Source organism: Olea europaea, chromosome 9 (assembly GCF_002742605.1).
Source record: "Olea europaea var. sylvestris chromosome 9, O_europaea_v1, whole genome shotgun sequence".
Lineage (NCBI taxonomy): Eukaryota > Viridiplantae > Streptophyta > Magnoliopsida > Lamiales > Oleaceae > Olea > Olea europaea.
This window is the reverse complement of record NC_036245.1, coordinates 10497021-10510582: the sequence shown is the minus strand read 5'-3', so window position 1 is coordinate 10510582 and position 13562 is coordinate 10497021. Positions and strand designations below refer to the sequence as shown.

The 13562-nt window shown below is 34.8% G+C and overlaps 1 protein-coding gene across 1 annotated transcript; it reads left to right on the top strand.

The window, feature by feature from the left end:
* Positions 1-4814: 4814 nt before the first annotated feature.
* LOC111399946 lies at positions 4815-5381 on the top strand. The gene has a single exon (XM_023027426.1). The coding sequence runs from the start codon at positions 4815-4817 to the stop codon at positions 5379-5381; it is 567 nt and encodes a 188-aa protein (XP_022883194.1).
* The last annotated feature ends 8181 nt before the right edge of the window (positions 5382-13562 follow it).

Below are 13562 nucleotides of genomic sequence, written 5' to 3'. Positions count from 1 at the left end.
TAAATGGATTTGTATTTTGCTTGTAAAGTTGAACATGTATTTCTTTGTCTGTAAACGAATCAGAAATGGTAATGACGATGTAATTTGAATATAATAATGTAAGTCAATAATTTGATGGGGAACACCAAAGGTTGAGCGGATGTTACGAAATGGTGTTTATCATGCGCTGTCAATTGAGTCTACTATTTACAATGTTGCAAATTAGAATTTATTTGGTGGGGAGTGAAAAAAACATTTTTAAGTGGACAAGAAAAAGATACAAGGTTTTGCTTCCTCTCTTCAAGTATTTTGAACGACCGTAGAGTTGGAAGATTAATTATATTATATCAAAGATATTGTGGTATAAATTTTTCCTTATGTTTATTATTCTTTATTTCTTCTGCAGTTTACCATTTACGTTAACCTGATCTTTAATGCTGTGCACGTTTTCGTCACCTGTTGAGAATTAATAAAACATCTGTCGGGACTAACAGTTGAACATGTCGAGATGTTATGCAATTGAAAAATGGAATTGGTGCATTTTCTAAGTTTCTCACTTTCGAAAAATGAGAGAATTGGTACATTTTATAAGTTTCTCGCTTTGGGAAAATGGAAATTATAAGTTTGACCAATGCAAATGTCTTAGTTTATAAATGGAAATTATAGAGATTGTAAGTTTATCATTTTTTGCAAATTATAAGTCTGACTAATACAAGTACACTTAGATATTCAAGGCATCACACCAATTGTCTATCAAATTAAATTTGAGATGTGATGAAAATAAGTTGGTAGTTGGGAACTAATTGACCTTAATTAACCATCCTCTTTGGCCAATTATAAATACTAGTGCAGGACTTCATGTTCATAAACTACCCCTTGAAAGACTAGAGACGTTGTTGTGAGACTCCCGTATTGAAACAGTTAGTTGATACGAGACAATGAGTTCATCCACTTCCAGCAATGAACCATTCAACTCAATATGCATCCACTGATACTGGGTTCATCCGCTGAATTTCCCATCGTTTTATTCTCGGACAAGGAGGAGGTAAGCGTTGAGAACCATGAATCTCAAATTATTACTAATACCTGAAATGTTGGGATTACAATGATAAGAATTCAAAATCAATATGTTGGCATTTAATAACATGAAAGTGGCACTGCATAATACGTAAATCCGTATAATAGCAAAAGGTCAAATCAAGGGTTTCCATCGTTTTGAAGTGTCCAAATTGACAGTAAAACTATATATCCCGATAGTTTGTAAATGTCGGGTTCGACATTTCAAACGTCTAACCCGACGGTTTGTAAATATCAAACTCGACTGTTAAACTATCAAAAATGTCGGGAAGCAGACGGCAGTGGGTAGAACTCAGGCTTCTTCAGCACAGCACAACACATTAAGTGTGGTCATTACTATTGAGTTACCAAATGACAAAATGAATAAGTCAGATTGGCCTTGTCATTAAAAAGACATTTAATGAAAACAGTATTTGGTTTGATTCGAAGAAATTACTCAAAACCTTAATGTTGACAATAATATTTTGTGAAGGACTCCAAAACAAAAAATCAATGCATAATAGTTTCAAAAATTTCAAATAAGTATGCTCATGTTGTATTTAACATTTACAAAACAAAAAGTTATAAGAGTAAAATATAAATAATTTGTAATTACTAACCTCTCAAAATGGATGAAGAATGTAACAAAAATGTCTTCTTGATCAATGAAAATGAAAAAGATAGAGAAAAGTTAGGGTTTGTAATTTATGTTTCATTTTAAAATTTCTTTTACCCTTTTTTATTAACAAAAATTCATATTATTCAATAAAATACACATTTATCCATGTTTTCTATACAAAAATTAAATCATCACATCAAATCAATACTTTTCCTTCAAATCAAGCATTAAATGCTACTAAAAATGTGTCATTAAGGGTAATATGGACTTTTCACCCTAAAAAAGTGACATTTTTGCTCATATAAAGTGAAAATGACAAATTTTTTGAAACTTTTATTTTTCGTGACATTTTTGTAAATTTCCCTTATATATTTGACAACAATATGTAAAATTAGACAACACTATCTACCAACTGTACTGTGAATTTGTCCATGTTGATGTCTATCAATCGAAATTGGTGGATTAAAAATGTAGGGGGATAAATCATTTGCACCTGATCTAGTGTAATTATATATTTTTGTTTATGTTCAATGGCTGTACAAAATAAAGAGAATTAATTCATATATGTATGGCAATAAGAATGTTTTATATATTGTTGCTACAAAATACTAGTTTAATTCATAGACGAAATTATTTCATCTTTTTTTCTTTTTGGTATGATCTTCTTGGTATGACTATGCTAAGATATGACTAAAATGTAGCTTATATTGAATATGAGAACTTAAAATGAGGTTTACAACCTTAACGGGTTCATGGAGAAGTATAATCTTCAAGTTCCTAGTGAATTTCAAGTTTACTATGATGGCTAGTCCATGAATTGATAGTTTGATTTATCCATTGTAAATTAGTTTTACTTTTTGATTAGGTTTTTATTGAACCACGCTAAATATCGTTATCTATTTTGTTGGGGTTATACTACACGTATATCAATGTGTTATACCTATAACTGTATCCACCACTCTCACATAGAGGGGGTTGAATAAAATATAATTTATTCAAAGTGGAGCATCTTCCACATGAGGAGGGTAAACATCGTTATGAATACCACATTATATACAAGTAGTACATTCCATTTTATTTACCATCATTGGAAATCATATTCAAAAGAAGTTATAGAGGTTTTTACTTGCACGTGCAGAATATGTGCACAAATATGAATTCAATTGTTGCAATTCTATGATTTGTTAATTGATTTAGTTCTTACAGGTTCTGCTTAAGCTGCAACTGCAAGAATGAGGCCTTCACATTCCCACCCTAGTTCATCTTTTTCCTTGCAAAATCGAACTTACTTCAATGAAAACTACATTATCAACCTTGACCATGATGAACCAAATGAGACACATCAAATGCAACCTCAAATGTATTCACAGAATGCATTTGAAAATTTCGATTCTTTAAATTTTACAAATAGTTTTATAGAATCTTGCATTTCAATTGAACCTATCCACAACCCTTCTCTAATTGAGACTTCGATTCAAAATCTTTCAAAACCTTTTGTGCAAAATCTTGAACAGATGGGAGATGACTACTCATTGTCACATATAGTGACAATGGGTAGAAACTACTGCTCAATGGTTAAAGATAGTAGTAGAAATATAACCAGAGACAGTGCCAACTCTAGAGTTCCCAACTCTCATGACTACAATTCTTGTCCATTGCCAGATTTAAATAGGTAAGTCCCTTTTCGTTTTAAGTCAGAATTGACTATGAAGGATTTAATTAATTGTTCAAGTCTTCTTTATTTTCTAAATCATTTGATTATAATACAATTTAAATGTGTTTCTTGTACACTTCAAAAAATTTGTGGTAGGTCTAGCTCAACCCTTATCGGGGAAGAAGAGCAAGCATTGACTCGGAAACATCCCTATGCTGACAGTTCAAGTAGTCTAAGTTTCAACACATAGGCACATCTTCATTTTATGGTTGTTTTTAAGTATATTTTTGATACTTTTATAATTCACAAGTTCCCATACATATATACGATTTTTTTGTTTAATTATTATTCTTATTTTTATTTTTAAAATTTGTCCACCTGTAGGAAGGATACAAATGTTAAGAGTAGCATCATTCCTGACCATAAAGTGTAAGTATTTTCTTTCTTTTTCACTATGTATTTGTGCATATTCGCACACACATGAACACACACACTTGCACACAAATCCAGTAGGGATAGACAAAAGCATTGTGAATAGCCCATCACTCCATGTACCATGAAGTATCTAGGTATCATCTTTCTTCCCACCTTATGTAAGCGCATAAATATGCACACTCACTCTCATATTTGTTCACACTAGAAAGATGAGAATAAAAAAATTCGTGAGTAGTATTCTTCTTTACCTTGGATTGTACAAGTATAATCTTTCTTCTTTACTTAGTATATGTACATATGCATACACACATACACACGCATAGATCAAGTATTAGTCATTTATTTGTTGATCAAACTGTTGTTTACAACCAGACTTTCAAATATTAGTGTTGATTCTGACTACAAGAAGTGGCAAGAATGGCAAGCCAATGCAAAGAGAGCCCGCAACGTGTAAGGTATGTATTTCAAACCCTTTACCCTTGAAGAGAAAGTCTTTGTATTCTGTTTGAATAAGTCCTAGTCTTAAGGGTGCCTGAGTGGTGTTTCCTGATTTCTAGTTGCACTCATCATGTTGAGAAACGTGAGCTAAATTGTCTCATTCTGTTAAGTCTGTAGAAGGCTATTTATAAGCCCAAGATTGTTTAATAAGATGTAAGTCATTCCAAGAACTATTGAGTATTTTTATTTTGTTCTTAACATTTCTGGTATTAGAGCCACCACTGGGCTTGACAAAATCAAAGCAGCAAAGTCTTTGACGTTCTTGCAGCAGCAGAGAAGATGACTACCGAAGGGAGTTTTGTGCAGCCATCCATTCCTCGCTTTGATGGTCACTATGACCATTGGAGCATGTTGATGGAGAATTTCCTGCGATCTAAGGAATTATGGGGGTTGGTGGAGACTGGCTATTAGGAGCTAGCAAATGGATCTGTGCAGATAGAAGCACAGCGGAAGACTATAGAAAAATTGAAACTTAATGATCTGAAAGTGAAAAACTTTCTCTTTCAGGCCATAGATCGGACGATATTGGAGACCATTCTTGTGAAGACAACTTCCAAACAAATTTGGGAGTCTATGAAGAAGAAGTTTGAAGGGAGTGCTAGGGTCAAGAGGTCACATCTACAAGCTCTCCGCAGAGAGTTTGAAATCCTAGAGATGAAGACTGGAGAAGGAGTCTCTGAGTATTTTTCGAGAGTGTTGTTAGTGGCCAACGAGATGAGAACATATGGGGAACAGATGCAAGATGTCACAGTGGTGGAGAAAATTCTCAGATCATTGAGTGAGAAGTTCAATTATGTTGTTTGCTCGATTGAGGAGTCCAAAGGCATCGATCAACTCTCCATTAATGAGCTACAGAGTTCTCTGATTGTTCATGAACAAAAATTCCAGCGACATACAGGAGAAGAACAAGCACTCAAGATCAGTTATGAAGACAAATTTGGTGCAAGAGGACGGGGTCGAGGTGTGTACAAATGCAGAGGAAGATGGAGATGCCAACCTTACAACAAAGCAACAGTGGAATGCTTTAAATGCCATAAGCTTGGACACTTTCAATCTGATTGTCCAAGCTGGGATAAGGAAGCCAACTATGCTGAACTAGGGGAAGAAGAAGAGTGTTGCTCATGTAATATGTGGAGATGAACAATGCTCGAAGGGGAGATGTCTAGTTCTTAGACTCTGGATGTAGCAACCACATGTGTGGTGACAAGAGTTTGTTCACTGATTTAAATGAGGGCTTCAGGCAGAAGGTAAAGCTGGGAAATAACACGAGGATGGATGTGTTAGGAAAAGGCAATGTGAGATTGAAAGTAAGTGGCTTTACACATGTTGTTAGGGAAGTATTTTTTGTGCATGAACTAAAAAACAATCTGTTGAGCATTGGTCAACTACAAGAAAAAGGGTTGGCGATTCTCATTCAACATGGAATGCTCAGGATTTATCATCCAGAGAAAGGACTCATAATACAGACCGAGATGTCAGCAAATCGGAAGTTTGTGTTGCTGGAAAAATCACTATCACATAAGCCAGCTTGCCTCTACACCTCCACACAGGATATGTCACATTTATGGCATTGTCGCTATAGACATTTGAGCTACAAGGGGTTGAGGACTCTCCAGTTTAAGAAGATGGTGCATGGGTTACCTCAGTTCAAGACTACAACAACAGTGTGTCCAAACTGCATGATTGGAAAACAACACAGATATCCAATCCCAAAGAAGAGCAATTGGAGGGCCACAGAAAAGCTCTAGCTTGTTCATGCTGATCTCTGCGGACCAATCTCTCCCACCTCTAACAGTAAGAAGAGGTACATTATATGCTTCATTTGGACTTATTTTTTAGTAGAGAAATCTGAAGCATTAAACATGTTCAAACGTTTTAAGAATTGTGTTGAGAAAGAAGTAGGAGGATATATTAAATGTTTGAGAACAGATTGAGGAGAAGAATTTACATCACTCGAGTTCAATGAGTTCTGCACAGAGCATGGCATCAAGAGGCAATTGACTGTAGGATATACTCCACAGCAGAACGGAGTAGCAGAAAGGAAAAATCGAACTGTGATGAACATGGTTCGATGCATGCTTTCTAAAAGGAAGATTTCGAAGACTTTCTGGCCGGAGGCGGTGAACTGGACAATACATGTTTTGAATCAGAGTCCTACATCAGCTGTGAAGAATTAAACACCTGAGGAAGCCTGGAGTGGAAGTAGACCCTCGGTTGAGTACTTTCGAGTTTTCGGATGTGTGGCGCATGTGCATGTTCCTGATGTGAGAAGGAGAAAGCTAGATGCAAAGAGCATTGTTTGTGCGTTATTGGAAGTAAGTGAAGAGTCTAAGGCATATAGACTCTATGATCTAGTTGTAAGGAAGATTGTAGTCAACAAAGATGTAGTGTTTGAGGAAGATAATTCTTGGAGCTAGGATAGCATTTATGAAGAGCACATAATGGTTGATTTGGAATGGGATCATGAAGATAATGAGGCAGTGAATGTAGGGAATGAGGGAGCAGTGAGTGAAGAAGAAGAAGTCGCTGAACCGGTTGGTAGTCCTCAAAATGGTGAAAATGGAGGAGAATCATTTAGTTTTGCAGTAGGAAGAAGCAGAGGGCGTCCAGGGTGGATGAGAGATTATATAACTGGGGAAGGACTTTCAGAGGAGTCGGAAGAAGAAGATGCAAATGTCAATTTGGCTCTATTTGCTTTAGCGGATCCAGTGCATTTTGAGGAGGAAGAGAAGCATGACAAATGGAGGACAGCTATGGACATGGAGATACATGCTATAGAGAGGAACAACACATGGGAACTCACTGATCTTCCTAAAGGTACAAAGAAGATAGGAGTGAAGTGGGTTTATAAAACCAAACTCAAGGAGAATGGAGAAATGGACAATTTAAAGGCTCGTTTGGTGGCAAAGGGGTATGTGCAACAACAAGGGATAGACTACACAGAAATATTTGCACCAGTTGTGCGAATGGACACATTGAGAATGATTGTGGCTCTAGCAGCTCAAAAAGGGTGGACTCTCTATCAACTTGATGTCAAATCCACTTTTTTGCATGGGGAACTTAATTAAGAAGTGTATGTAGAGCAGCCAAAGGGTTATGAGCTGGAGAATAGTCCTCAGAAAGTTTACAGGTTGAAGAAAGCCCTATATGGACTGAAACAAGCTCCAAGAGCTTGGTTCAGTCGTATTGAAGCACATTTCATAAGTGAAGGGTTCGAGAAGTGTTATAGTGAGCATACTTTGTTCATTAAAACGAATAAGGGAGGTAAGATTCTCATTGTCAGTTTATATGTTGATGATTTAATATTTACTGGCAATGATGAATTGATGTTTGTTGAGTTTAAGAATTCCATGTTGAGGGAGTTTGACATGACTGATTTGGGGAGAATGAGGTTTTTTCTTGGCATAGAAGTTTTGCAGAGGTCAGATGGGATCTATATTTGTCAGAGGAAGTATGCTTTGGAGGTGTTGAAGAGGTTAAGGATGGAGAACGGCAACTCAGTTCATAATCCCATTGTTCCAGGTTGTAAGCTTTTTAAAGATGAGAATGGGGTTTGTGTTGATGAGACTTTGTTTAAGCAAATGGTGGGATGCCTCATGTACTTAACAATTACAAGGCCAGATTTGATGTTTCCAGTAAGCTTGCTTAGCAGGTACATGGCCAAACCAACTGAGTTACATCTGATGGCAGCTAAGAGGATACTGAGGTACTTGAAAGGAACTATTGGACTTGGAGTTTTCTACAAGAAGGGAGGGTGTGAGGATTTGGTTGGATATGCAGATAGTGACTATGTAGGAGATATAGAAGACATGAAAAGTACATCAGGTTATGTTTTCATGTTGGGATCTGGAGATGTTGCCTAGTCAAGCTGTTTGGATGAAGAGAATAATTGAGAAGCTGAGTCGGGAAGAAAGTAAGTGTACTACAATTATTTGTGATAACAGTTCCACAATTAAGTTGTCAAAAAATCCTGCGTTACATGGTCCAAGCAAGCACATTGATGTGCGTTTTCATTTTCTTCGTGATCTCACACGAGAAGGAGTAGTTGAATTGGTTTATTGTGAAACACATGATCAGCTGGCAGATGTGATGACATAGCCTCTCACAGTGGATGCATTTCAGAGGTTTCGACATTAGTTGGGAGTTTGTCAAGTTCCTAAATTAAACTAGTTGAAGTTTGTAACTAGTTTAAAGGAGGGAATGAAGAGAAAGTCTTTGTATTCTGTTTGAATAAGTCCTAGTCTTTAGGGTACTTGAGTGGTGTTTCCTTATTTCTAGTTGCACTCATCACATTGAGAAACGTGAGCTAAATTGTCTCATTCTGTTAAGTTTGTAGAAGGCTATTTATAAGCCCAAGATTGTTTAATAAGATGTAAGTCATTCCCAGAACTGTTGAGCATTTTTATTTTGTTCTTAACAACCCTTACATCTAGGGATGGCAACGAGCAGAGCCGAGCCGATTCGCGAGCCGAAAATCAAGGCTCGGGCTCGGCTCGAGCTTTTTAAAGACGGGCTTTTTTTGGCCCGAGCCGAGCCAAGTAAAAGCTCGGCCAAAAAATCAAGGCTCGGGCCTTACCGAGCCAAAACGGGCCGGGGCCGAGCCGAGCCGGCTCGTTTTTTCCCACTTTTTTTTCCCCTTAAAATGTAGTTGATAGCTGCCTTTACAAAGCATTTTTTCAAGAATGCATTTTTTTTAAAACTCATTTTCAACCACACATTCTTCTATAAAATAATTATACACGAATTTCAAAAACTTTTTCTTACTTTTTAACAACACATTCTCCAAAAAACTACTATTCCATAATTCATTTTTATCCCAAAAATAAAAATCAAACAGGGGCTAAGTCAAAGATATTTAATTATACGCCGTTTAAGAATTCATTTAATGCAATTTACATGCTCTTAGTTTATCAATATAAGTTGATTGAGTGGGTGTATCCGCAGATGTTAGTAGCAGGTCATTTCCCAGACATGTTAAACTCATAATATCATTATGTCTGCAAAGTTTAGGTTGGGGAAGCTAGATCAGTTTCACGGATTACTTGATGAAATGGGAAGGAATGGATTTTCCCCTGATTTTCATACATTTAATCTCCTACTCCATGTTCTCGGTAAAGGTGACAAGCGTCTGGCAGCAATTAATCTTTGAAAAATGCTAGTGGTACATCAACTTTTGTACATCAAGGTGTACATCCTCTCACATGGGGGGACCCACTCGAATAAAATATTCGAGTGGACCCCCCACCCATGTGAGGGGGGTGTACACCGTGATGTACACCCCGATGTACCGTTAGCATGGCCGTTAAATTTTTTACTTAGTTTTTTATATATAAAAATTTTTTATATAAAAAATTCACGATTTAAAAATTAAAATTACTTTTTTTTTTTTTTTTTTTTTTTTTTTTTTGGCGAGCCGGCTCGGGCTCGGCCCGGCACCCCAAGATGGGGCTCGGCCCGAGCCTAGGCTCGGTTTGACCGACCCTAGAGCCGAGCGGGCTCGAGCTTTTTGCGGGCCAAGCCACGAGCGGCCCGAGCCCTCGAGCTTTTTTGCCATCCCTACTTACATCAGAAAAGTTGGTAATTTTTCATAATTTTTGTGAACTATTAGAATTGATGTAATGTCATGTGAGTGCAATAAAAATGCAATGTTGGATAAAATAATTGGAATACAATATTTAAAATAGCAAATAATTAATGAGTTAACTAAAAAATTTACACAATGGAAATGAAGTATGCACTTAGCAAAATATCTTGAAGACAACAAACTCCCTACAAGAGTACCAAATGGCTTTTGCTTTTAGAACAGATAACAACAATCTTTTTGATTTGATATCAATTTTGGCACATAACTTGCACATATGGTATATCTTTCTATCTAAATACATATTTTTTAATTAATTTTTTTATTATTTTGCAAAAGTAGTGATTATGATTATGAAATAGTACAGTCTTATTAATAAACTGTGGAATAAGAAAATAGAACAAGTTTTATGACAGTGTGCGGTCTACAAACAAAAAGTTTATTCTCTTTTCATTATATGGGTGCTCAAGTTGAACTTCTAATGAAATTTTGTTTTTCCATCCTGATGATGAAGATTTCCAACATCCAAGCCCTTTCGAAGGAAAAGATTACACAAACATGCAAACTTATTCGGATGCCCTCTCAAAGGAACAAGTTTGGAATGGACGACAGAACAAATCCAGCAACAAATGAAAGTTTGATAAATTTTAGTGTTGAACAATTATTTTGACCTTGTTAACTAGGCACACAGATTTCGGATTTTTGCAATGTAAAATTGAAACCTACTCCAAAACATGTTTTTGCACATGTATTATTTTAATCCCTTATCATCGTAATTGTTCTATTTTTCATCGACACTTATATCTAGTTGTTTTCTATAGATAACATTGATTTCCGATTGTAAATAGATTTTTCTATCTGTTTTTACTCATTCCCATCAAATCTAGAAAAAGAAAGTTAACACACCATTTGTACCTTTATAACATCTATACATAGTGTGCTTAATTGAGCAAAATCAATTTTAACAAGAAATTTGATTTTTGAAAAACAAATAGAAATCATATTTGTAAAGACAATCGACTATGACTTCTTAATTTGGCTAACAAGTGAATTATGTACTTTCATATTTACTTATTATTAATACCCGTACAATAGTACCTTTTCATTTATTCTTGTTTGATTAATGCACTATCGTTTGATGTTGTTTGGCAAATGTATTCAGTTATAGTTAAAATTTGTTGCATGCATATGAAACTTTGTTATCAATATAGCAATCCGTTGTGATTCTATAATCATTAAGCCATGTCTGGTTATAAAGGAAAATGGATGGAGTGGAAAATTTTATTCTCTCTTCTATTTGTAAATTATAGCAAAAATAAATATATTAGCAAAATCTTAAAGAAATTAATGAATATGCATAGAACTTTCAAAGCATTTTATTAATATTACAAAATAAAAGCTAGCAAATATTACCATGTGCTTTTTCTCTGTTCTTGAAGAACTAAGTCTTGATAGTTTCTGTCAACGACTCCGACAAAGCTTCAACATGATAGTTTTTTGCTGCCTTTGTACCAATTCCACTATGTTCGTTGTTATTGTTGAATACCTACTAGTTGACATGTGTAATCATGACTACTTCTCATGATCAATTTATTCTTAAGAATATAAAACATCAATATGCAGTTAACATACACAAAATTTGTTAATGTATGGGTAAAATATAATTGGAGGCACTAACTTAACAGATATCCTCTAATATCTCCATTCATTATGTCCAGCTAATGCGTATGGGATTCGAATACATTTGATGTGTACGCTTGAACAACAGAATTGAACGAGTCTTCAAGATTTTTAGTAAGTGAAATGTACAAATTCCTTGCATTGTTCCTGATGGTATTTCTAGTACAGTTATGTCGATCAGTCAGAATCTCACAAGGCCAAAAATCACTCAAGCAAAGAAATGAAAAGTGAAAGTATCAAGGAAGAATTATTCTGATAAATGGGGTCTTTACAAAATTTTCTCGAAAATTTTCTCTTAAAAGTGCAAGTCCTCGAATGTGAAGTCCTTGACCAGAAATAAAAACAAACCCACCTACCTCTCATTTTCCTGGTAACTGCTAACTGCTCAAGGAAAAATCAAGGAATGTGACTAAAATATATAATTTTTAATCAGAATGGTGAAGTGTAAATTTTGTTACAAACAAAAATTCAGGTATATCATAAGTTAAAAAATATCGAATAAATAAGAAAGTTATAGAAGCAGTAGCATTTTCTCTTTTACATAAAAGAGGCAATAGTAATTTCTTTAATCCAACAACTTAAATAATTAAATCATAAAAAGATCGTGGTTTCTTTTTATATCTTTTTTCTTGTAATAATGAAAACATCAAATCTTCAATCTTGTTGCCATTCACCGAAGAAGATCTCCGAATAACTATTAGCTACAGTAAGATGGCAATTAGTCAAACTTGCTTTTGCTATGCTATGAATATGGTCCTCAAATGAGATAATGATGTATTAGGCAGTGGCGAATCCAGGATTTTGAGTCAGCACGGGCGCCCGTTGACCGTCGATTGCAATAAAATATTAAGAACTCGTTTGATGTACTTTTTTTTGTTGCAAAAAATGCATTTTGGAATAGTTATTTGATGAAAAATAAGTGCTTAAAAATAAGAAAAAAAATTTGAATTTACATGTAATATTATTTTATCAAAAAATATATGGTTGAAAATAAGAGAGAAAAATGTATTCTAAAATAAATGAGAATTAAATAAGGCATAAAATTTAAATATGACAATTATTTTGTTGAAATTGAACATATATAATTTTGTTATAAGAATAAACCGTACTCACCAAATGACATTGTTACCAAATTTTATATAATTCAAAGGAAGAGCACGGATTCAAATACAATTGCATTAAACCCGCTATAATTAACATATATAAATTTGTTAAATTTAATGTCACAAATCAATGAGTGCCACAGTGGTCAATCTCTTAACAATTATAAGAAGATGTCCAGGTTCCCCTCATCCCCATTCCATCAATTTTTGGTAAAAATTGTAAGAGCAAAAAAATCATACAAAATTCGTTGTAAAGGGAATCGAGCCCGGGACTTGCCAGAAGAAAATGCCGCCCCTACCCAAGTTGGCTGAGAGGAGTTTTTGAATTAAAAGTTAATATCAGTAATATAACCTAAAAAATGTATATGTTCTCCAAAAAAAAAAAGAGTTGCCGACGGATTCAGCACGCGCGGGTGCTGGCCGGGTGCTGGATCCGCCAGTGGTATTAGGTTTGCTTATATTTTTATGTTGACCATAAGACATAGTCATTATTCGATAAAATAATATTTTGAATAGTGATTTTTAAGAGATTGTGTAGTTAAAAAGTAAAAAAAAAAAAAAAATAAATTTATGTGCAAAATATTTTATTGTGTGAATATGTGGTTTAAAATGAATATTCAAAAAAAAAAAAAAAAAGACTTTCAAATAATGATTATCAAATAGGGACTAAATAAGATAACATGTTAATTCTTGGGTATTTATTTGCCTTCATTAGCATTCACCGATTTGAGACAATTATAAGAATTAAAAGCATAAACCAAGCATGTTTTTCCGACCTCATTTTTCTATCTTGTTTAGTCCCATGGAAATAATTATATTTCAAATTATTGTGAGCTCTATATTGGCTTGGACAAGAAGACCTTGCCATCAATTGATCTAGACTGGATAGGTAGGCCAGTTTGCTCAATATCTTCAATTATGTCAAAAGTCTAGGTTGGAATATCGGAGATTTCATGC

Bases quoted from the DNA above. Each gene is read 5' to 3' on its own strand.
- LOC111399946 (XM_023027426.1), top strand. From the start codon at position 4,815: ATGAAGAAGAAGTTTGAAGGGAGTGCTAGGGTCAAGAGGTCACATCTA.